General features: G+C 28.0%; 2 protein-coding genes across 6 annotated transcripts; one reads left to right on the top strand and one right to left on the bottom strand.

Annotated features, from left to right (window-relative positions):
• Positions 1-245: 245 nt before the first annotated feature.
• On the top strand, positions 246-2304 carry LOC107164251 (TBP-associated factor 3). The gene has a single exon (XM_015512004.2). It carries the CDS (start codon positions 442-444, stop codon positions 2197-2199), a length of 1758 nt encoding a protein of 585 aa, XP_015367490.2. The 5' UTR covers positions 246-441; the 3' UTR covers positions 2200-2304.
• Positions 2305-2864: 560 nt separating this feature from the next.
• Positions 2865-9113, bottom strand: LOC107164254 (uncharacterized). 5 transcript variants are annotated; one of them, XM_015512008.2, is made up of 4 exons: positions 5101-5956; positions 4038-4859; positions 3866-3957; positions 2865-3797 (listed from the first exon to the last, which is right to left on the bottom strand). In XM_015512008.2, exon 4 carries the CDS (start codon positions 3745-3747, stop codon positions 3418-3420), a length of 330 nt encoding a protein of 109 aa, XP_015367494.1. In that variant the 5' UTR covers positions 3748-3797; positions 3866-3957; positions 4038-4859; positions 5101-5956; the 3' UTR covers positions 2865-3417. The 5 variants fall into 5 exon arrangements, with proteins under 5 accessions (XP_015367494.1, XP_089084269.1, XP_089084266.1 ...); XM_089228143.1 differs by lacking the exon at positions 5101-5956 and adding exons at positions 8523-8781; positions 8852-9113 and having other exon boundaries at positions 2865-4859; XM_089228140.1 differs by having other exon boundaries at positions 3866-4859.
• Between the last annotated feature and the right edge of the window lie 17949 nt (positions 9114-27062).

Here is a 27062-nt window from a genome sequence, read left to right as displayed (position 1 = left end):
CCGGATCACGTATCGCAGCCAAATATGCTGCATTGCATGTGAATATGTGATAATAGAGTTTATCAAAATGCCGGATTTGATATTGTGTGAAACGACCAATAGCATAAAAATACATTAAATTTAGTCGTTACCACGATTTATTATCAAAAATAACTATATTTCAACCATGGTTTAAATTTAAAACCTATTGGGAGTTGGGACGCTAGAATGCTAGATAGGACAAGTTAAGTGATAAAAATCTAAAATAACGTTAATAAAATAACAGCAATTTATTGTTTTTGTAATAAGTAAACAGTAAACAATGTAAACATAATAATTTTTAAAATTGCATGATTAACCGCCAAGCGCCATATTATCTTTTAACTTTCTAAAATGAATACATTTTAAACGTAAGTAGTTTTAACACTTGCATTTCATTAAAACAGTTTAAAAAAAACCATAATGGATGACTTCGTAAGACAAACGTTAACAATTTCTGTTGCCCAAATATGTAATAATATTGGGTGGCATTCAATAACAGACTCTTCGATGAAAATTCTGACTGATATTCTTCACCACTATATCAGTGATTTGTCTAAAACATCTAAAAAATACGCTGAACATGCATATAACAATGTACCTGATATCGAAGATGTAGAAAAGGCCTTTCGTCAGAAATCGGTATCTTTGGTTGAATTGCGTAGATATGTAAAAAGTACAGGTCCAGTTAAATTTCCTCATAATTTACCTCTTTTAAATATACCGGGAAAAAATGTATTAAATACATTGAAGCCAGGAAGTAGAGAAGTTGTGACTAGACCTGTTCATATTCATGAACATCTTCCAACATTGTATACAGAACAAATTGAAGAAGAAAAAACAACAGATATAGAGCAAAGTCAAAAAAGTATTGAAAATATTAAACAAGAACCAGAAGAAGTTATTTTACACAAACGATTAAGAGAAATTTCAAGTGTAGTTATGACATCTGGTGGGTTTTTATCACCATCTAGAGAAGGCAGATTGGCAGAATCTAAATTATTGCCATTTCCAGAAATTAAAATCGATAAGCCTCTTGAAACATCTAAATTGTCCAGTATTTTACCTAATTTAACAAAAGAACCATCACAAAGAATTTCAACCAACAAAAAAAAAACTAAATCAGGAACAAAGAAAAAACTCAAATCTTCTAAAACAAAAAAAATACTTTTACAACAAAAAGAACAAAAACCAGAAGAATTGAAAAAAAAAAAGAAACCAAAGGAAGAAAAAATTCTAGAACCAGAATCACCGTCTATTCCAGAACCTGTTATAGAGGAAATAATTGATATTGTAAATGTTACTGAAAATATAGAAGTTCCAAAAAAAGTTATTCTAACACCCCATACTAGTAAAGTAAAAATGGAAGAAGTTCTGCCCAAATTTTCATTTTTTGGTCCTTTACCTTCTGGACCTGGATTAATACCAACTACATTTCCACAAATAATTAATCCTGTAATTAATGTACCTGATATAATAGAAAAACCAGTAAGTCCTGTATTACAAGTTGAAAATGAAGATATTAATCGCAAAGAACAAAAGAAAAAGAAAAAAGACAAAAAAAAAGGCAAAAAAGAAAAAAAAAAGCAAAAAGATAAAGTAAAGGAAAAGGTAAAAGAAAAGGAGAAAGAGAAAGAAAAGAAAAAAGAAAAATTAAAATCTACCAATAAAGTGCCAAAACTAAAATTCAGATTTGGGGCTCGATTAGAAACTGCAACAAAAGTTTTACCTGTTGAAAAATCACCAGAAGTTAATATAACCATAGTTTCAGAACCTGAACCAATGGAAGTTGAAGTAGATATTGAATCAAAATCAGACATTTCTACAGATATATTACACACCACAGATTCTCCTCCTAAAGTTCCTATTCAAAAAAATAAAACTAAAACTGTTACAAAACCCATTCAGCCTGCAGTTATACCTCCTGTAGATGAAACTCCTCCGCCAGCATTCTATTTTGATGAAGCTGGTAATCAAGTATGGATATGTCCTATGTGCACTAAACCAGATGACGGTAGTCCAATGATTGGTTGTGATGGATGTGATGTTTGGTATCATTGGGTGTGTGTCGGTATCCAGTGTCCTCCAGACTGTGCTGTTTGGTATTGTCCAAGATGTTTGGCTAAACGAGCTCAACAACCAAAAGGTAAAAGAGGTAGACCTCGAAAAAACAAATGTTAGTATGTTATTGTTGCATTAAAATATGCTCTAACTTACATTTTTTTTGTATTAATTTTAAGATTTATTTGTATTCAAAAATAAATGTTGTATGGCATTTAATTAAAATCCAACCCACTCAGAATTTACATTTAATTTACATCAAATATCAAATTACTCTTTCAAGTTAAAGCATGTCTAACTACATTGTTTTATACAAATTTATTATTCAGAGTTATTTGACATTTTTGGTACAAATTGATCTCATTTATAAATAGAACAAAACATTAACTAAGTATTATATTATTAAAGTTACTTTCCAAATTAATACTCGATAATAAAAAATAAACCAATTTATATAAATTATAACATTTCTTAAAAATCCTATTATTATTATATTATGAAATATAAAATTAAAAACTTAAAAAACATATAATTTTTTATTTAATGTTTAATCTAAATTTATATGTTTGTATAGTTGCATTATGATTAGATTGTATCAATGTTAGAATAAAAAAAAAGAATTTATAATTGAATGTACTATAATGTATACATATGTAATACACGTAAACATTAAAATATATATTATTTATTAAAAATTTAAATTAGTAGTAATGTATCAGAGCAATTAAGTAATTATATTACATAAAATGAATCAATTGAATATAATAAAACAGTGATCTCGGTATATATAAAAAGATAAAAACATCAGAGACTAGTTTCAGAATGGAATAGTTTGTTATTATTTTAAACTTTCATTCAGGAATTATACATTTTTCTGTATAAATAAACACTAGTTAACTGAATTGCTCAGTTTTGTTTAAGTCTTTAAAGAAATAATACTAAGATTTAAAATATTTATTGAATAAAAAAGTAACCTATTGTATTCTAATTGAAATTGTTAATACTTAAATCTAAGTACAAAAGAAAAAAAAATGGTTAAAAAATTTAAAAATTTAAAAAATTTTTGATCCTTATAAGACTTGATTAATAAAGATCTGAGTTTTATTCATATTCAATTTTTTTTTTTTTTTTTGGTTTACAATTTTTAGAATATCCTAGACATTTTTACATTTTCTGCTTTGTTAATGGGGGGCTTGAACCTCTAAACCCTCCCCGTTTCTACGGCCCTGGTGAAAGTAGTGTGAGTTGATCAATTTACAATTAAAAATAATAATTCTATAGAAGTCAATATAGTGATTGTTTTATGTATATAAATATTTATTTGATTTTAACTGTAACTTAGGTGGATTGTATTTTCAAGGTTTTCTCAACAATTTTGATTGCATCTTTTATGAACAACCTACATTTGTTAATTAAAAACTGTTTTTGAATGTCTGTTAACGACGCTAAGTTTTGTTCCATTAAACTCTTAACGCTATCCATAGCATATCGAATGACTGATAATATTCTAGTGTCTATTTCATCAGTAGGACAACTGAGTTTTTCTCTTTGCCGTAAAAAATTTTCCAATTGACAGATGATCTCATCGATGACTGGATTTTCCGGAATGTTTCCAAAGTGCAGTGGATTGTCAGCGCTCCATGGCAGTTCAAAAGAATTATCAGTCATAGTGAAAATATTAAAATTAACAAGTTTATATAGCGGTAGGTTGTAGATACCTGTATTATTATGTTATACATCATATTAGTATAAAATTATTTAATAAACAAATAGATTAGATATTTACCAGTAGTCCATGCTATACCTTAGTACCTAGGTAGTTATTATTTTATGTCAGCCAGAAGCATAATTCATAATTATTAGGAAATTGCTGCCCCGCTAAAATATTATGAGTTTTTAGTGTTTTTACTACTTATGTGTCCATAATGTTGGTAAGTATAAAAAAAATAACTACTTACCTACTTAAGAGTTAAGAATGTATTTTATTTAAATTCGTTTTTTTTGGAATGACAGAATACAGACAACTGAATCTGTGTTAATATGAAACTGTACACATTTTGCAGTGGTGTGTATATCCAACTTCTTTTACATTTTTTGTTTTAAAATATTTTGTACATTTTAACTATACATAATTGCTAGTCGCTATATTCCAGGTTTTTGAATTGTCATAATATTAAAACAATTATGCATATTTCGAAGAAGCTCATAAATATTCTTTTCAATGATGTAAGTAAAGACCCAATATACGTTTTATAATAAGTCATTATAGAAGGTACCTAATAAATACTATTGAACATCAATCCGAAACGATACATTATAATTTATACTCAATATAAAGTTAAAATGAAACTATGTTGTTGTTTAAAAAACAAAACAATACGTTATGTAAACCATTAAGTTATGGGTTTAAGGCCTTAAGATGTTTAAAGTTGCATGTAAGTTTAAGGTTGTGTCGTGTCCCTTGTATAGTTATATGTGCATGTTTATTGTACTTATATAATGTATAGGTACCTACATAATAAATTATAAATATTAAATGCTAATAATTTCTGATGAACTATAAATAACGATATGTAATAATGATTTATAAATTAAATTCCAGATACCTCGATAATTGCATTCCAATATGATATTTAATTTTTTTTATCATACATATTAGAGCAGTTAAGCTATTTGTGTCGATTAATTTACTGTATTAATTACATCCCTGGAGGGTCATCACTCATCATCGTCGTCTTCAAGTTTTCTACCGACAAATCAACATCAACAATCATGTAAACCTGTAAAGACGAATGAAAAATATCTTAATGATTTTGAAGGGTTTTGTGTAGGCAACATCAGAAAATTTTCTTCTACTTATGTTTTGCACGATCTTCTATAATACTTGTTATATAATATAATGTAGTTATTAAAATATATGAACTAGTTTTGCGATTCTTCGATTGCTGTATGACAGTATTACATCAAATAAATTCCTACCATAAATCATAATTATATAATTTATTAATAAATTTAAAATACCTTTGTCCTTGCTCCTTTCTGATAATTTTCTCATTCCTCTCAACAAATAAACATTGGTACCTACTAATAATGAACGTAGACAGTAGACACCTATGGGCTAGGAGGAGATCCTTTAAATTTAGTACAAATTGCAAATGCATGTGTAAGAAATGCTTTTTTCTAAAATATGTTCAAGTTTACATGGCACAAATACATCTAGTCACATAATACTGCATGTGTTGACGGATTTGCCAATTATATCTCAATGTTATTAAAGTAACATTGGCATAAGGTATGAGATAAACCTAATTGACACCAGTAGGTACTTCACTAATATTATAGCAGCTTGATGACGCAGTCCATTATTTAGACAGTCAATTTGGTCTATGACCTCATTATCCTTCTGATATTTAAATTTTGAAAAACTGTTTATAATAATTATTACTTTCATGAGCATTGAGTTGACTGCCATATTTTTCGACTTTCGTCTGCAACATATAGTTCTCCTTAACTTTTCCCTGTCATTTACACAAGTAAAAATGCACATTGATGACACTCTGTATTTGAATTGTTTGCTAAAATATGTTTAACGATTAAAAAAAGTGCGTTTTATTTTTTCTTTCTCACATATTTGAGTTATGATTAAATATTTAGATAAAAATCGTTTTCCAACATTTCGATTTTTTAAATCCCACGCAATAGGGGTAATTGATGACGTATCATGCATAGACAATAGGTGAATTTTATGAAGTGTTGTTACATTAAAGTTATAAACTAACTATATAATAAAGATTAAAGATAAACCAGGTAGGTTATATATATACCTACTGGGCTGGCTACTACGTAGTACAAGTTCGCAGTAAACCTTGTTTGTGATATATTAAAGATATTTAATCAGAATATTATTATAAGTCAAATGTAGAAGAATAATAATCAAGACTAGGTCACTAAAATTTGTTAAGCCAACCTTTATTACCGTTGATTTAAACTATCATATGAATTATTAACTTTAATAAAATAATTGGTAAATATACGGATATGAGTTCTTTGGTGGTAGGTAATTTTATTTTTATTTATAAGTTATCAGCATAAGCGTGCGCACGGGGGAGGCAGGGGAGGCGGTTGCCTCCCCTGCGAGATTTTCCTCTACACCAAAATATAATATTATACCTACCAATTGGAGAAAATCGGGTGGGGGGATTGGAGTCTGGACCTCCTTAGCTAAAGTATTGCCTCCCCTGCCAAGAATACCTACGCACGCTTATGGTTATCAGATACTAAAATTAATATAAAATAAAAGTTACAATAGTGCAGACGTACATCAATAATTGACGATTGAGTAATTACATGTTATATATAATTAATTAATTAAACAGGCAAAACAATTTAAAAAAATATAAACACCGGATGTCGGATGCCACCATGCAGGTGGAGTATCTTCGCTTCACTTGTCTTGAAACTGAATAATGTGTAATATAAAATTTAGTAGTATAAAATAAAACTATATGATAACATATTTAGTAGAAATCTGAAAATATTATATTTTTTGTTTAATTACGGCCGATGACGATTGTTTGAACAATGCCCACCACAATTTGTTTTTCAATCCCTACCTATTTTCTCGACTTACGTGCTAAAATATATATATTACATTATACTGTGTATTTGCGTCCCTATATATGCTATATAAATATTACATTACAATTTTGATAGCCGTTTGTACTCTATATTTAAGTACATGACACTGTGACAGTAAAGTCTATAAGATAATCAATCAAATTTTGCCGATTTTAAGCAGTTGGTACTGTTGGTAGACAATTTTCAGATTTCGCGGGCCTATTCGGAAATGGTAGGTATTGTTAATTTCGTAATTTCGATTTAAACCATGCATAGGTAGATAGTAGATAGTAGATAGTATATAATATTAAATAGAACAACCGGCTGGAGTAAAGCTATACTTGTTACTCGTTTTTGACCTTGCAGATATCTCATTGACCAATAATTATTATATTTTAATATTTTTCAACAGTTATAAAACTCAAAGATTATTTATTTTTTAATTACAATTTACGACAAAATAATGGTTACCTATCTTTTATTTTTTTTAACGCAGTTAGTAAGTAGATATCAATGATATGAATAATTATAGGACATAGGTGCTAATAAATTATAAATATCAAAATATTTCGATAATTTTGAATTATTAGTCATCAAATCAAGTTATGAATAAAAGTCGTTAATTTCAAATCAGAAATGAACTGCCTTGATTTGTTTAAAATTTAAAAATAAAAAACTTTAAACTTATACTTTATTAATAGAATACCTACATTAAAATTATTCATTTATAAATTATAAGAAAATGTATTTGATCAAAGTTGGATTATTTATTAATACATATGTTATTGAAAATAGTATCAAACCTAAAAATTACAAAATTAAAAACATTAATTAGTTGTAGGTACTATAAATTATAATACCTATACATTATGTACCTAAAGGCTTAAGAGGACGTGATACTCGCATGTGTTGTCTCCGTCTTACAAATGCGTAGCATGGTACATTTTTCGCTCAGCAGAACACGTGTAGCTCCGTTAACTTAAAAATTAGAGTGAACTGACCTCTTATACAATTTAAAGGTAAGATTATTATCTAGACAACCTCATATGCTTTTTATTTTATATCAAATTTAAAGCGAGTTATGAGTATTTTAAAATTGTACATTTTTTGTGCATCTTAAAATACTTATAACTTCCTTTAAAATTTAAATATAATAAAAAGCATATGAGGTTGACTATAGATAACAATCATACCTTTAAATTTTATGAGAGGTCAATTCACTCTAATTTTTAAGCAAACGGAGCTACCGTGTTCTGCTGAACGTAAAATTTACTATATAATGCACTTGTAAGACAGAGACAACACATGCGGGCATCACGTCCGCTTAAGTCATTATCTTATATAAGCTACCAACCTATATAATCTATACTATATAGAATATAGATTATATTTATATATTATAAGATATACTTACTACCTATAAATTATAATTGTCTTTTAAATCTTTCTGAACATTGCAGAAGCTTGATTTTTTATATTAATATTATATAATATATTATAAGTAGGTACACAAACACATTCGGGCCCAACTTCATAACTTATGAATCATATAATGAAGATGATGCATACGTAAATTGTTTTGGTCATCATAAATATTATTATTATGATAATAATATGACGTGGGGAAAAATCACGCACGAATACCTAAACGTAAGTTGATATACGTAAATATAAAAATATAATACTTAATAATAATTAATAATACAATATTGAATATATCAACAAGTAACAACACTATACATGTATTTACAATATAGGTACGTTATGCTTGTACCGACCTTCGCACAGCATTAATCACCAATTACTACAAACGATTTTCAACGTACCTATCTACCGTGTACGCCTCGTCAGAAGAAACAAAACGTCGTGGAAGTCGCCGTCGTACTGCTGCAAAACTCTGCGACGAAGTATTTTTCACGGCATATAACCATCCGACAGACCGCAGAGTACCGCGCTACCATTTCCAATAATTCATTTTTAGGCGACGGACGCGCCGAGAAAATTTTTTAGTGAACTCTGGTTTTAGGTCGTAGTGGTGGGCAGGAAATCCGTGCTGTTGAGTTTTCATTGTCGGCGTACTGCCTGCTATAATTTACATCTATATACGTCAAGGGGCCTGTGTGAGACCAGTTTTTTGTTTAAAAACATGACTTACGGGAAAAAATGCTCTCGAAGAGAGATCAGATTCCAATAATTGTAGTTGTTGTTGGGTATTTTAAAAAAACGAGCACCGATGACCAAGCTAGATTACAAAACATATATAGGTACCTAGGTAATTTATAGAAGCCTAGGCTGTAATATTTATACTAATTCGAATGAAAGTACAAATGCTTTACAAGTATATTTTAAACATCTGTACAACATAATAATAATATCGGTTTTAAACGTCAAATTACATTTACTTAAAATAGCTACGTTCATTTGGTAACTTATAATTGCAGACAATGCGACTATAATAAAGATAGGCACTTTTAAAATGTAACATTATATTAACATATAGTAATATAATAATACTACACTGGATAATAACATAATCTACAAGACTGTGTGATTTTATAAAAACGAATCGTTTATTTTACACGTAAAAAAACACAACGTATACAGACACATGATGTATAATACTATATAATATAACGTAGACGTGCGCTTCATAACGACTAGTATGATATATTTGTTTTTTTTTTACATAAGAATAGGTACTTAGGTAGTTAGGTGTAAAATGTAATTTTTAAACGAAAGAAATATTATAACAGAGTTATCTATCTACGCATACACACATAATGTATAATATATATACATAATAATACTTCTGCTCGTTGCGCAATTGTAGTCTTTGGTATAAACATAAATAATATATAATAACTAATAATAAGTACCTATATATGGGAATAATATCATTAATATGTGACGTATATTATTATAATAGTTAAGCATATATAGTATTCAATTGAAAGTTTATAAACTTAAATTACGCAGTGGTGGTCTCCTGCACTCCACAGGTGTACTTGGATAGTAAATATATATTATGATCTGCACTCTGCAGGTACTCTCCATCATGCATAAAATATAGTCTACACCGATATACCTAATAATATAATATTATACTATATTGGTAATCTCGGGTAGGCGCCCATCATCGATGTACGTATAAGGTATAACTATAATATTACGTTAGGTATTGCAGTATATATAGGTCCGACTTCAGTAGGGGCACAGCGGGGCCGAAGGGTAGGGTGACTGGCCCGGGAACGCGTAGTTGTCAGCATTGATGACCCAGCACGTGGCTTTGAACTTCTCCTTGCCGCCGGCCCTAGGCGTCCTAGCCGTCGGCTGCGTGTTGCGGTGGTAATGTTGACGGGGTGGAAATCCGAACAGCTCTTCCCAGATGGGCGCCCCGTAGACGACGGCCAACAGGGCGAACACCAAAACCACTCGTAACCAATCCCGGTATGACGACATTATTGCGGTAACGACAACGGCACTAAAATAATATTATAATAATTGCAGAAATATTATACTGCACGGTCGTTGGCTAAACGCGTGTCGTTGCAGGCTGAACAATCGGAAGACGGAAGAGAGAAAAGAACACTACGCGGCTTTTCGATAGGTAATTATAACGTTCTACAGTGATGGTAATATAATATAATGACTGCGGCGAATACTTATATATATATATTACGCACGTAAAGCGAGTTTTTATGTTATTATTTTTTCGAGCTGTATTGAACAATCGGACGGCACCTATATAGGTATATAATAATATTATATGTATTATAGTTTCCCAAGACGTTTTTCGGGCGACGAATTCGACGCGCACTAAACTCGGTCTATTGCGCGCAATTTAACGGCCGCGAAATGTATATTTTTTCGGAAAACGGCGACGGGTGAGAATATGCTACGCCACGACGAAGACTGGAGATTTTCACACTGACCGAAAATATTATAATATTATCTGCGTCAGCGGCGGCGGTGGTGCGGTCTGTACCTGCGGTCCGCTTCGACACGGTGTGCGTTTTATATACGCGAGAACGATACGTCTATAAACGGATTTCAGTACCTACCACTCTGTGTAGCCCGCCCAATTCTATACGGATAAACCTATCGCGCCGCCGACGGACGGTAGCGGTATGGCGCAGGCCTTGGGATCTCGCCCCGACACTTGCTATATGCAGATAATATTATAGTGAATCATATTATATGTATATACTTATCATCGCGAATTTTCATGAATACATAAACATGATATAATAAGTATAAGTGTGTTTACAAAGTACAAACAACAAACGCGTGGCAGATAATTATATACATAATATACACTTGAAAATATTATGTACTCTGCGTATATATATACGAATTGTAGGAATATGCCAATTTGTCAATTTTATAGTATGCATTAAATATTGTATACACATACATTAATATAAGTATCACATTATTATAAATTATAACATATAAAATATATTATACTCACACTATATGCTGCCTAGTGCCTATACTTGCAGATAATGCTATATATTATTACATCCGCGTAATGCACATAATAATTCGCAATCCGCATAATAATATATTTTATATGTATATCTATATCGCATATCCGCAGACCACAGCATTTTATTTCACATGATGACTTTCCTTGTTTCCTAGTATACATTATAATATGAATTTGTTTTTACGTACATGACGTGTTTTTTATGTACGCTAATACATTTAATCAGGGACGTCATTCCAGTTTTTTTTCGGGTGTGCAAGATTTTTAGTAGTCCAATTTTAACATTCCACCATGCAGGTTCTTTAAAAATAAATGTATGTAGAAATGTATATCAATATTATCTCCTTCCCTTATATATGTATAATCCTAATTTACTCATATAAATTAACGCACTTTTCAAATAGTCAGCAAGTCAGTGTATATTAATAAAAGTCTATAGGATATAATATATACGTGCATAACAACAATTGCCAGTGTATTTGGTAAATAACGACGTTTATCACCGGCGAATAACGTTAATTTTCATCTTACATAATTTACCGTAACATATATATTATAACACTATAAAGCAATCAACTGAGCCATTATTTCTATTTGGAGAAAAAAGCAATTGTTTAAAAATATTCATACAAAATATTTAAAAATCACATTATTAAATATTCTAAAATTAAAACGAATGAATATCTATGAATTCTATAATGTGCTTACTTCCTCTTCTGAATTGATACTAGGCATTTTCCTTCGCTGTAGCAGCTATATAACCATAATTTAATCTATATCGTAGTTTCGTAAATAGGTTTTAATTTATTTGAAAGATGAAAAAATATTTCATTAGACACAGTTAATATTGGTAATAATATAATAATATTTAAACTCCATAGCCGCATCGGTTGCATGCTTTATATCTGTCTTACATATAATAGTATAATATTGTACGTTCTAAATAAATTATATTTAACTCTGTTAAGTATAATCTAAGAACTTAATATGAATTGATCTATTATAAAATTTAGAAGTAAAAAATATTATCTATATACGATGACATAGATTTTTTATAATATTTTCATTTCAAAGCGAATTATGAGTATTTTAAAACGGTCTAATGCTAAAAATACTATATTTTATAATCATGTTTGAAAATGAAGTATAATAGCACATATATAAATATATATAAATACTATATATACTATATATATATCCTACTATATATACTATATCCTATAGGAGCATCATTGGAGAACCAAACATTAACACTCTTGTAACACTCTTGAGTAATAGAAGTGCGTCACATACTCTGTGCTCTTCCAAATGACGCTCCTGCATTCAATAAACGATAAATCAGTGTAGCCGTTTAGGTTAGGTTAGGTTATAACCTAACCTACGAATATAGCTAAGTCAGGGGCGGCACTAGGATTTGTGGGGCCCCGGACAAAATAAATAACAGTCACATTACATATTATTCAAACTAACTAATCTCTGAACAGTATAAAATATCATTTAAGAACTGTGGAGCCTTAATTATAATTTTAAAATCGCGGGACCCGTGGCAACTGCCCCGATTGCCCCCCCCCCCTTCGCGCCGTCCCTGAGCTAAGTACACCATCTTCTTTTGCGGTTTTCTTTTTATATATATTATATATATCTTAAACCCAGACACGTATTTAGGTTTTTGTCATGGGGGGGGATATGACTTTTTATGATAATTACTAACTTGAGGGGGGCTACGCCCCCCCCCCCCAAGTTTCCAGGAATTATAAAAGCTTATTAATATTAAATATACTTTCTACGTTTGCCAAAATTATAATACACAACACATTACTTGAGATTAAATGTTTTATTAAACCAAAATCATATGTTAGTCATGTTATTACAATACAAGATACAAATATGAACTTCAAATGCTCATAAAAATTTAATTTGAATTTCCGGTAGAGATTTTTTTTTTGATAAAATTAGGCATACTTATGAAGAATCTTATATTAATTTTTCAAATCTTAGATTCAAAAACAAAAATTTTTATGGATTTCTAACTCAAAATAATTTGCTAATTTTCGTGTTTTTTCCGTATTTTGTCAAGGATTTGAACTTTAAATGGTTATAAAAAAAAACTGTGACTAAGGATTTTTAATATTTTTCAACCACTATTGTAATAATATATAAGAAGCATCGTATTAAATTTTCAAGCTTTTTTACCCAACAAATAAAGTTTTATTGACATTAAAAAAAAAAAACCTAAAAAAGTTGGAAACTATAAGTATATCCGTAAACAGCTCAAAACAAGTCAAAATATTTTGAAAATTGTATCAAATATAGAAAGTGTTAATATAAACAACCAGTAAAAATTTCATATATCTACGGACATTTTTTTTAGAATTACACCAAAAACCGAAATCGATTTTGACCAAAATTGGGTTTTCATAAAAATTCCCGTTTTTCCTTAATTTTTCATTTGTTTTGCACGGCGCTTTTGAAAACTACTGGGAAACTACTTTTGACCCCCAAAGCACCATATAGGTTCATTTTCCTATCAGAAAAGATACTGTTAAAGAAAATCTAAGCATTTTTACTATCCTGAAACATGATGACAGACACAAAAAAATAAAAAAACACACATCATTGTAAAATCAATACATTTATCATCGCTCCGCTCAAAATCTAAAAAAAGTATTTGAATACATATTCATATTATTACATTCATTTGAATTCTTTACAATTTTTCAAGACTGAACTGCAGTCTGCAAGCATAAAACGTTATTTTCTATTGGGAATAATAAAAATCTAGCCCGTCTGACTAGCAGCGCTCAGCGGTTTTATTCTTGCAAATTTAATCAATTATTGATAAAATAAAAAAAATATATATTCATAATTAATCATAATATTTTAAATAATAATCGTCAAATTATAACGAGTAACGACTATAATTAATTGTGTGTATACAGTCTTTGGGGGAATTGATCCCCTTGATCCCCCCCCCCGTAAATACGCCACTGCAGTTAAACCTATTACCAATAATTATACCTATGAGCTATGGGTGCCTTGTGCCTATATATACTATACAATACTGTATATTTTATTAATTACTACTTATATAGGGGAGTATATAGGAGACACCTTAATTAATTCTATATTTTTCCAATTTAATAGTAGCCTGGTATTAAAATGTACTATATGAATATTAGGAAGGGCGAGGACACTTACTCAAGCTACTTCGTTCTTTCATAATTGATCTTTTGCCTTCGACTGTGTACTTGTTTATTTTCACGTCTTTACCATTACCTAAAAATACTGTATATGCCACTATACTATTTTTTTAATATAATATAAATATGAAGAAATAAAATAGTAATAGGCACCTATAAACCATATGACCATTACGACCATATTATATATGTGAGTGGAAACTCTATACGTGTCCTCTGTAAAGTGGTATGGAAAGAGGGACAAAGGGGCTCTTTTATATAATTGTATCTACAGTATGTTCACATTATGAGGTACCACTTAATATTTCCTCTGGATGACCTTGGATAGAAATGAGATTTTCGGGAGGTAATAGGGTGTACCAAAATTTACGTTGTCAGGCAAAATTCTAATTTGTAACTCTCTCGGTACGCGCATACGCAATATAACTTACTTTTTTTTAAATGGCAACACCAATTTTTTTATACGGATTCAGGTAGAGTATTTTTTTTCAATCAATTTTTGTACAAAAAGTTTTTTTCTAATTATAAAATTGGAAAAGTTACAGTATATGGTCAAATTTAATATTTGTGTAGGTATAATCTGCTTTTAATGACATTTTAATTATATATTAATTTTATAACTGAGCTACCTATTTTTGATATTTTTAATTTGCTACTTACATACAAAGAAGACTAAAATAAATTATTTACTACCGTTATTTACTCTATCTACAGTTGCAAGTTAATAAATAAAAGTAATTGAAGGTAAAGAAAATTAAAAAAAAATAATACTACAAATTAATTTATTTAAATTTTATTGAATTAACATAACAAACAATTTTAGAACTTATTACTATTGACATGTTGATACGTTTTATCTATTAAATTTTTCAAAGTCTCCACCTTGATTTTCCAAACATATGATTCCAAACGTCTCAACAATTCTCGTGATATTGCTGCTTTTATTTGATCTTCAGTCAAATTATTACATGCCACTTGTATTTAGTTTACTTGATTATACCTACATAAATATTAAATTTGACCATACTGTAACTTTGCCAATTTTATTATTAGAAAAAAACTTTTTGTACAAAAATTGTTTGAAAAAAAAATACCCTACCTGAATCCGTATAAAAAAATTGGTGTTGTCATTAAAAAAAGGTTAGTTGTATTGCGCATGCGCGTACCAAGAGAGTTACAAACATTGCCTGACAATGTGTATTTAGGTACACCCTATTACCTCCCGAAAATCCCATTTCTATCCAAGGTCATCCAGAGGAAATATTAAGTGGTATACCTCATATCGTGAACACACTGTATATATTTTATATTCAATATTCAAATTTATAATTAAATGCAAACTCTTTAAAATTCTTAATTCTTAATTGTATACTCAATCAACTATATGATATAAAATCTCATAAGCAGATTTTTTTCACGTTTCTGAGTTTTATAATATAGCAGTATAGCTATCTTCTGCTATTGAACTACATGAGCAAAATAATAATTGAAAATTAAAAAGGTTAAACTTATAAGATTGTAATGACATTTAAAAAATAATTATTTTACTATTAAAAAATAGGTAAAATGTAAAATTAAACATAAAAAAACAGGTAAGTGGATGTCACTCTGCAGCTGTACAGTAGCTTACAAGTAGGTTACTGTAATGGATAGTATTTATAAATTTGAATTCAATGATATAATATCATTGTATACGAAAAACAATTCTGAGCAGAGACGTTTTGTCAGTCTATAGGATATTTTATAGTTTCGTACTGTATTAATTATATTGCTATTATTTCAAAAAAAAATGTAGATACCTACCTATAAAAAAATTCCAAATTAATCAAATTTGATTCATTATGCATGTGTCTGATGCCCACTCAATCATTCATAGTATATAAAAAATGTTTTAAAATAAGTCATTAACGAAATTAACTATTACAATAATAATTTAAAGTATACTCTAGAAATATTAAGTACCCACAAATAATATTTTTAAATTCAATAATAAAAAAAACCAGTTTGAAGTAGTGTCAATGGACGCACCCTTCACTCAAGCCTCCAAACCTTGAAAAAAAATCTCAAATTTACTTATTGTTTTGTTATATTACAGATTGTAAATACATTTATTTATAAAAAAATAAAAATAAAAATTATAATCAATAAAAAAAAAAAATTACAATAATATAACTAAAATTGTTATTCTTGGTTATTTAATATGAAATTTCATTTAAATTTGAACTTAAAATAACTATTAAAAAAACTATGTTTGTATAGTTTTTAGATTTTTTTCGTTTTGTCACAGAATCAACTATTTACGTGGAACCTTGTTTTAAATTTTTAACAACTAAATAATTTGTAAATTTTTAATTAAATGCATTTTATCAAAATTTGAATTATTTTAAACGATTATAAAAAACTAAACGTGCCTATGTTTTTAAATATTTTCCAACTACCTACTATTATATCAACTTATGGGGAATCTTGTATTATATTTTTCAAGTTTTTTGACACCCAATGAATAAAATTTTATTGACATTTATGGAATAAAAAACTAAAAATAATGAAAATTACTGAAAAAGATTTGAAATATTTTGAAAATTATATGAAGTACAGAAAATGTCAGTGTAAGTATTCAGTGAAAATTGTTTACTATTAATATATCTACTGTAATTTTTTTCAAAGTTACAATAATATCAAAAATTGATTTTGCGTAAAAATTCCCGTTTTTCCTTAATTTAATTTTGTTTTTTTCAGTACTTTTGAAAACTACTGGGAATTTCAAAATTTGACCTCTCCATTGCACCAACTTGATTCACTTTCCAACCGGAAAAGCTACTGAAGTTGAAAATCAAGACATCATTTCGACAACTAATCGTGTACACAGACATAAAAAAAACACACACAACTTTGTAAAATCAATACATTCATCACTACGCTCAGAATCTAAAATAATTGGTATACAATTTAGTGTATTGTATTGGCCGTACTCCTCCAACTCTCACATAACCTAAACAATTCAAATCATGATTACTGGTAAGTAATTCATATTTCATAATTTTAGATTCTGAGCGGAGCGATGAATGTATTTATTGTACAATGATGATATGTATTTTTTGTGTCTATTTACACGATTAGTTGTTGAAGTGATGCTTCGATTTTCAATTTCAGTAGCTTTTCTGGTTGGAAAAGTAAATCTAGTTGGTGCATTTGGGAAGTCAAATTTTGAAATTCTCAGTTGTTTTCAAAAACATTGAGAAAAACAAAAAATAAATAAATAAAAAGGAAAAGCCAAAATTTTTACGCAAAATCGATTTTTGAGATACCTATACAATATAATTAACATAGTAAAACATATCCTAGCCAGACAAACTGTCTCCACACAGAGTCTCAGAATCGTTTTTCATATGCAATAATATTATCAATGAATTCAAATTTAATAACGTCCTAACCCACTTGTAATCTATATACTGTACAGCAGACGACATCCACTTACCCGCTTTTTTTCGTATATACCTTTAAAACTCAATTGAATTTGTTTTAAAACAAAACAATCTGTTGGTTATTATTCAGTTAGGTATATTATGTTCAACTCATATACCTACATATATTATGTATCTAACTATGGTTCCGGGTTCCACCACTCAACGACTCAACATAAAAAACTGATTTTTCCAAAACACAATTTCGCCTCTTTATAGTTTATACTTTATACAATGGTTTTATGCCTAGACAGTGTGCAATAAATTATAACTTAATATAAAACATTCATATTTCATATAATGTACAACGTAGTACCTACAATACATATACATAACTTGGCATGTTTTAATTCTGTGACAAATACTACACTTTGTCTCTTTACAGTTTATACACACGTAGGTAACACTATAAAGCGCGTAGAACTATACTACGTCATATAATTTTATAAATTCTTCTCACGCACATAATTTTTCATTATAGGTAGATCATAAATTAATATTAATAGTAAATATAATATGTATAATAGATAGGAGTTAAGTTATATTATATACACATCAGTAAATCTCAATATTCAATATTAATCGAATATTTTAATAGGTACAAACAAATAATTTATATATATGATGTCATCAGCCAAGTTCATTGCATCCTTTTAAATAACACTAAATGATATATTAGAAGTATTATATATCCATATAAATGATGTTTTTTACCTTTATTATTTAATGCATACAAATATATAAGCAACATATTATTATGCATTTATCCTATATAAAGTTTTTTTAATGTATATTTTATAGACTTAATAGAGAACCACGAAGTATGTGCATGTTATTTTAATAAACATATGTATCATAGGTATACATAAGTACAATTGGACCAATTGGTATAACTCAATTTTAGATATCTACCAATGTCTTAATTTTAGTTGCATTCATTTTATAATATACATAATATACTAATTCAGCTGCATTACTATTTACTACCTAGTAATGTTACATAATGTCCAATATTCCTATTAACGAAAACATTTTTAGAAATTAAATATATATAATCGAAGGTTTTCAAGTAGGCTATACTCAAATATAGACACCAATATTCTGACAACACCATTAAATTTTATGTGTTTATTTTTTCTATAGTAATTAATGACTATATTCACATTTTCTACTGTCTTGTTATTTATACGATATACACACGTGTAATAAATACCAAATACATGATTCAAATGTACATTGTTCAACATCAACAGCAAAAAAAAAAAACTGTTTGTCACCGTCTTGTACAAATTGTAATATGTTTATGATACTGAATAATGTGTTTATAATAATATAATAGTAATAATATTTTATTTTTTTAATATGCACACAGTTAAATAATAATTATAACCGATTAAAAAAATGAAAGGACATATACAAATAAAACATAACTATTTAAATAATACAATTTTAATATAGTTATTACATGAAAATAAATAAATGAGATTTTAATTTTTTATAGAAATTAATCTAGTATTTTTACTGTGTTTTATTTTACTATTATGTTCTTAGTTTATAATGTTCTTAGTGTTAGAATGTTTAAGTACCTATTTTGTTTCCATTTTATGATTTAAAAAAAAAATTATTTAAGGTATCGTTTTTGACTTTTGTTTTCGTTTTTAATATTTTTAACGTTTTGAAACTCAAATAAAAAGTAGGACCATATACGATATGTCTACTAATTGAAATTGATTTTTATAGTAATAATTTATAGCTAATAAGTTTAATAATAATTCACACTTTACATTGGACAGGTTAAATATTTATTGAATTAATGATGTATAAATAATAAAATATATAATATTAAATGATGAAAACATATTATTTAGGAAAGTACCCATATATTTCAACATTTTTAATTATCATTTATGTATACATGTATAGAAAGAAAAACTATAATTGATATCATTTAATTTTTTAAATAGTCTAGAATGTACAAATAACAATAAATAACAATAATAATATTTATAGGAACTGTGTATATTGTGAGGTGATTGACCGAAAACACATTTTTAGGTATTTAGTTGAAACTTTAATGAGATGAATAGGTAATTATCACAGGAAAAGACATAAAAATCTAGTAAAAACTGAACAACATCTATTAATGTTTCTTTTGTAGAACATAGAAGTATAGAACTCACCTTTTTGTCATTTAATGTTAACTCATTTCTATTTCTAATGAATATTCGTGTTGTATTCGAATATAATGAAATATAATATAAGGTAAGCAAAAAAAAGAAGATAAATTTTAGTCATTGAGATTGAGAAACAGTAGGTACCTATATATTTAGAGTTTACACGTGTGCAGAATGCAATTTAAAAAAATAAATGTCTTTATTACATTGTATTGTAGCAGACTGTAAGAATAGAATATCTGATAATAAAAACAAACAAAATTTTAATTTGTGTATAGAAATACAGCATTATGATTCACTGAGCCCCACCATCATATTATTCCTTTAATAGTGAATTTATTAAAATGTTGATTTTGGAATTTTCGTAGTTTAAGACCATGTTTTGAAATATTCAGATTTTTATACCGTTTAACTTTTTATTAATATTGAAAACCATAATATGTGTGTTCATATATTTACTTTGAAAAATGTCGAAATACTTCATAAAATCTTAAATTTAACATGTGTTTTTATTTTAAAATGTAATTTTAAATTGTATTATTTAAAAATTACTAGCTCACGATACACAATAGGTACATATATTATTAACAACAGAGAACAATAGTATTCAGTATATACAAATATATATATAAATCATTAAAAATATATGACTGTAAAAACAAACAGGAAACATGACAACATTATTACAATACAGTCACAAAGATGTAATTTTAATAATTCACAACAGTAGTATTTTTTATAACCTGCAGCTGTACTTTAAAAGCAGACGGAAGAATAAGCCTCAAGGATATCCACTATCGGTACTAATATTGGTACCTATCTAGATTATGTATCTTTATACAGTTACTATGCTTTTTAATAGTATTTACTAGCCATTAGGTATAAGCAATTTTATATATCTATTACCTATAATACCTACTACCTATAATTTTAAGTACGAATCTAACTTGGATGATATTATAATGAGTGTTCTATATCAAAAGATATAAGAATCGCCCTGAATTTTGTTTAGGTATATTGGTGTATAATACATAAAACTTAATTAAATAGTTATATTATTTTATTAGGTATACCGCAGTCTAATAAACACGGTTTACTTGATGATTCATCAAATTAATGCACAATCAAATGCATCACGCACCCAAGACAATATTGAATACTAAACCGATCGAAATTCTTGAAACAAGAAGCTCTGGTCAAAAAAACTCTCATAAAATATTTCAAATTATAGCTATTGTTAACTTAATTATATAAGTCAATACAGATGTACTTACCATTACGGCATCAGATACAGTAGAACGGTTACAAAAATTCGAATCTAGGACGTTCCCCCCCCCCCAACCGTGCCTTTTACCCCCTAAACGGTTCCTTCCCCCCGGACAAAAAAATAAATAAATATTAAACATTAATAATATACAATGCTAATAAATAAATGTGCAAATGATTAAAATTAATACATACATATAATTGTATAAATGTAAATAAATGTACTGTTTGCAAAAATTAAATACATTTTAAATAAAATAAAATTTAATTGGGCAAGCTCTATGGTTATTATGGTCAGCTGTAGAAACAATAACTTTAATACTGTCATCGGTTGTAATACTTCCTCAGAAACTATTTTCATTATTTTTAGATTTTTTTATACAATTTCAACGTATCCCCATTTAACACGTTTTTGTTTAACATATACAAAATTTTGAAATATGATTTTTTTACCACCTCTTTTTGTTTCAATTATATCCATTATAAGATCCACAAGAACGAACTGTTTACGTACAATGTTACGAACTATACTAACTACTAAGAAACATAAAATCAAAAAATTTTGTTAATAGTTTTGATAATTTGAGGTAGGTTTTATACCATTGGGTAATGAATAAATAACAAAAATTTTATTTATACTTACGACTAAGCTGCCTGCATTGTAACATAATACGTAAAAGCAACAACAATTATGATGGCCCTTAGCCTTCAGGAATATATAAAATAAAAAAAATTTTCAAATAATTATTTTTAAGTACTTGAAATATAAGGTATACTAAGAAAAATAAACAACAATAGTTTACAAAACAATCTTTTGTAGTAGATAATTCAAACCTATTTTAGGGATTTTTTTTTTTTTTTGGGGGGGGAGTGCGCCCCCTTTGTCCCCCCTCTTGGATCCGTGCCTGGTTATAACCGGCATTATAATAATATAGGTTCCTGGTACCTACTATATTACCGGTAGCCGGCAGGAATACGATTGAGAAAATGAGAACTTTTTTAGACCCTTTTGACTCTAACGATTGAGAACGCTCAATTTTTATTTTTCCGCGCAACGTTGCCAAACTTTGCAATATAAAAATCGGCTATGGCTAGCCTATATAAACATATACGATTCTTAGCATTCCTCTATATATGTGACATTCGCTATCTTAATCAAATAATACATTTATCCATTAATAATGATATTTCATCTATATAAATACAACGATAACGAATTGTTTGCAACGAATAATCAAAATATATACTTTCGTATTACCTACTCAATACGTGATATCCCGTGTTGTGCGTTGTGCCAAATATTTTACGTTAAATATTACGTTATAAAATTAATATTTTACTTAAATAAAATGGAAAACAACCTAGAAATAAGACTTATTACCTCTGCGTGGTGGAAATTTAATTGTTTTTAACAAACACAAACACCATTTCATTAGACGAAGAAAAGACAATATTGAGAAGTGGACATGCGTCAAAAACAAATGCACAGCAAGTTTGTTAGTTGAAAATCTAAAAAAAAACGTTGTAAATCAATTATCTGTTAAAGAAGTTTTAGGTGAGCACTTTCATTCTACCATAGCCACTTCAAAAATTGAATGTAAAGTGTTAGGGAGAAATTGTAAAAGGAAAGCAGTGGAATCAGTTTCGACTAAACTAGTCAAAATTATTCGTACGGAACTCATGAAAGGCATCGACACTTCTGTCCTTCTACATAAAGATTTAAAATCTGTTCGAAAAGCAATTTACTGTGAAAAAAGAAAAATATATCCTGCTTTACCCAAAAATCTTATTGATGAAGCTGTTACTGAACTTCGAAATATGAAGACTAATGATATTTTTAAATATAGAGATCAACAATTTATTTATGTACATGACGAAAAGAATTGAATTTGCATTACATCTAAAGATAATCTACATTTTATGGTGAATTGCACAACTTTATTGATAGGTGTACCTATGTGTAATGACATAACATTTTGCCTATGTTTTAAATTTCTAAGCTTTTGTAGGTATATATGTATATTTATATGACATTTTTAAAATTTATAATTTTAATTATTTTATTCAATGTTTTATTTCATTTTTATTTTTACTTGAATATAATTCGGCAACGTTGCACTTAATTTCGTTTTCAATAGTACTGTTTTTTTTGGATCAGTGGATCGAGCGATCTCAATCGTATGCTAAAAAAAGTCGAACGTTCTCAATCAGTATGTCAGGCACGAACGCAGGATAAAATTCAAGGGTGAGGGGGGGGTTACAAAATTTAGCTATACAAATTGTACATCTAATAATAAAAATATTTTATAATAATAAATGTACCTATAATTTGACTTAATTTTCAAAGAAAATTCGGGGAGGAGGCGATCAACCCCCCCCCCCCATACCCGACATTGTAAATTATATAGATAGATAGTATTCGCAATCGTGTTATAAAAAAGGTAAAACGTTCGCAATCGTGTTATACCCAGTTATAACATATCATTTATAAAATATAATTTATATACTATATGTACCTATTTTATTATTTATCATAATGATTGATCCGTAATCAATGATCAGTTATTGGTGTTTAACCAAGTCCTTAGTTCTTATTATAAAGCCTAATATCGACTGTCGTTAGTAAGTGCTATAAAAAATAATTATTTATCATTATATTAGCCTCTAAAAAAAAATTTAATGAGACATATTTGAGTTTGGCTTATATATACTATGGTGTATAGCCGTATAGGTCATTTATATGTGTGTTATACATGTGTGTGTATTACTCATTATATAGGTATAGGTACCAAAAATAATATCTGGTATAATACGTTAGATATAAAAATCGTAAATTATATCTCCTGTGGCTCTTTTAATTATAATATTTTTTTATGGAATAATGAAACGTACGTAGGCATAAAAAATTTAAAATATCTATCAAGGATACATATACTAACATCCATTATTTCAATTTACTTGTCCAGGATATCCTGTGTAGTCACGTAGGATTAAATTTTAAAGATATAGATACTACAATATATTCAATGCCAATCTATATTAATTTAGCAATCAATGGACTATGATAAATAAATATTTTTGTTTTTTAATAAACATAAATATAACTGATAATGTTTTAAATGTTGTTATAATAGTAACTATATTTTACAATTTTTTAATAACATAGTGTAAATACTTCAGGTCTTTATGATGTCTTAAATTAGGTACCTACGTATAATAAATAATAATTGACGTGTTGGGATTAATTTTATATAGAATAAAATCATTGTGTAATATATAATGTATTATACTATTATATTATTCCTATCATACCTATATATAAAGAATTGGTATCTATGAAAAAATCTAAAAATCTAATTAACTTTTTTTAATCTATATAAATATATAATAAACGTTAACATTATAATATAATAGATCAAAGATAGACGAGAGAACGAGACGTACATATAGACCTAAAATCTACTTATCTTTTTAAACACTAAAGACAGGGCCGGCGCTACCTTTTGAGAGGCCCTGGGCAAAACTTATTCAACCAATAACCATATAGATATAGTCACAGTGGGCATGGCCGCTTTCGACCAAAACAAAACTTTATATAATAAATTTAAAATAAAATGTAGAAATTTATTTGAAATATAAGAAGATCTATATATTAATATTATTGTTTTGTGTTAATATGTCACAATATGTATAACATTATATAAAAAAATAAAATAATGCATCGGGCATACTCGATTAACCCACGGTTACCTCATTTCAAAAGATGAAAAACCTATCTGCACAACATGTGGTACCGAACTAATTGTCCAACATATCCTCACAGAATGCCGTCAATAAACAGATGCACTCATTCAACTGAACATTCCAACCACTCTAGACGCGGCCCTCGGTTCAAATGCAGACTCTACACTCTAAATCTTGACTTTTTTAAGAAAATATGAATTGTAAAATTTAATTTAAACAATATATTTATGATACTTGAAAAAAAATGTAATCAACGTTTACGACTAATGACCGTTGTCACCGATGTCTTTAGATCAATAAAAAAAAAATAAATAAAATAATAATACACAATTTTTGTCAATAATATGTATAATTATAATATATATGTATATAAATTAACTGATAGATATATAATTGTTGTAAAATGATGGCAAATATTAATAATAATAATTTATATTTAATTTATATACCTACTTTATGTCTTAGTCACTATACTTATAGAAAATTATTAAAATTATTAGTTGCATAAAATTAAATATAGAAAATTATTTAAAATGTAAAAACACCTATGTATAAACATTGTTTTAGATTCTAAGCGGAAGGAGGAATGTATTGATTTTACTATGATGTTAATTTCTCTTTCTTATTCTTTTTTTATTTATTCTGTAAACACTTTTTCTCCCTCTAAACTTGCTAAAAAATATCAGGTGTAGCATCTTTTCTGAAAGGCAATATTCTTGAGATGGTACTTTGGAAAGATCATTTTTCGATTTTCGAAACGCGATACTCGAAATAAAAGTGGTTAAAGGAGAAAAACGTATGATTTTACGATTTTATAATATTAAATAATTACGGACGACGTTTTCTACCAGAAATATTGCTTCAAATGAAAAATGACAAGAGATCTTCTTTGTTGAATTTTGGATTTTGTCCCTTATGGTTTAAAGTTTGGAAAATTTTAGCCATTTTCGAGCTATTTATAGACATTTTAATTTTGGGAGTTTTTTTGTTGTAATTCGATTAAAAATATTTGTAAAAACTTAAAATTTGGGTTTACTTATATTAGCCTTACCTATACATGATAAAATTTACAAAACATTTGAGCGACTTTTTAAATCTAAGAATAGAAAATCATTGGATTCAAATTTAATTCCATCCATTACAGTAACCCACTTGTAACAGTAGTAACCTATACTGTGCAGCAGAGCGTTTAATATATTATTATTATACTATGATAATAATTGACAAAAATTGTATATCATTATTTTAAATTTATTATGTAAATTTTTATTTTGGTTGAAAGCGGAATCGACGTAAAAAATTCGATATGATATTATTAAGTATTGTTTTCTTATGAAATGCTTTTGGAATGTTACTATGAAGCCATGTAAGAACAATATTTGGAACAAACAACATTAAGAAACATTTATAAAATACTATAAATAGTTACTCGGAAAAAACTTACCTATACAACCAAATAAAATATATATATATATATATTACATAATAGTAGGTATTTGAGCTGCAGTCTAGTGAAAATGTATAATCATTTTACTCAGGTCCTATAGTGGCCACTTCTATAAATAAATATAATACTCATTAATGCGTTATAAACTATAATATTATATACATACTATTACATAAAAATTAAATGAACCAATAATATATACGATAAAATAATTGTTTTATTAACCGGTAACCACGATTTGTGATCGACCGTAGATAACCTAGGTAGTAGAAACTAGGTTATTGTTCTATTAATAGTCAAAGACTACATACGTACCAAATTACTATTGTTCTAATATGCTATTACAATATGTAATTGAAATATATTTAGGCATTTAAGTAAATATAGTACTGTTGTACCACGGACTAAGATATCATAGTCCGTGCCTGGTCCGTGGTATTAGCCCGATGTGTAAGATAGGTAATAAAGAGCTGAGAATAAGAATAACTGGTTCTGTGACCACGGATATAGATTGAAACTATACCACTATGGTACCTAATACCACATAGAGGCATAGAATATTAATATTTAATATTCTATGCT

The sequence above is a fragment of the Diuraphis noxia genome, unplaced genomic scaffold (genome assembly GCF_037042655.1).
Source record: "Diuraphis noxia isolate RWA-SAM2 unplaced genomic scaffold, SU_Dnox_SAM2 contig0005, whole genome shotgun sequence".
NCBI classification, from domain to species: domain Eukaryota; kingdom Metazoa; phylum Arthropoda; class Insecta; order Hemiptera; family Aphididae; genus Diuraphis; species Diuraphis noxia.
Note: the sequence above shows the minus strand (reverse complement) of the source record. Positions and strands in the feature narration are given on the sequence as shown.

Coding starts and splice junctions, on each gene's coding strand:
- LOC107164254 (XM_089228142.1), bottom strand. CDS start 3,747: ATGACTGATAATTCTTTTGAACTGCCATGGAGCGCTGACAATCCACTG.
- LOC107164251 (XM_015512004.2), top strand. CDS start 442: ATGGATGACTTCGTAAGACAAACGTTAACAATTTCTGTTGCCCAAATA.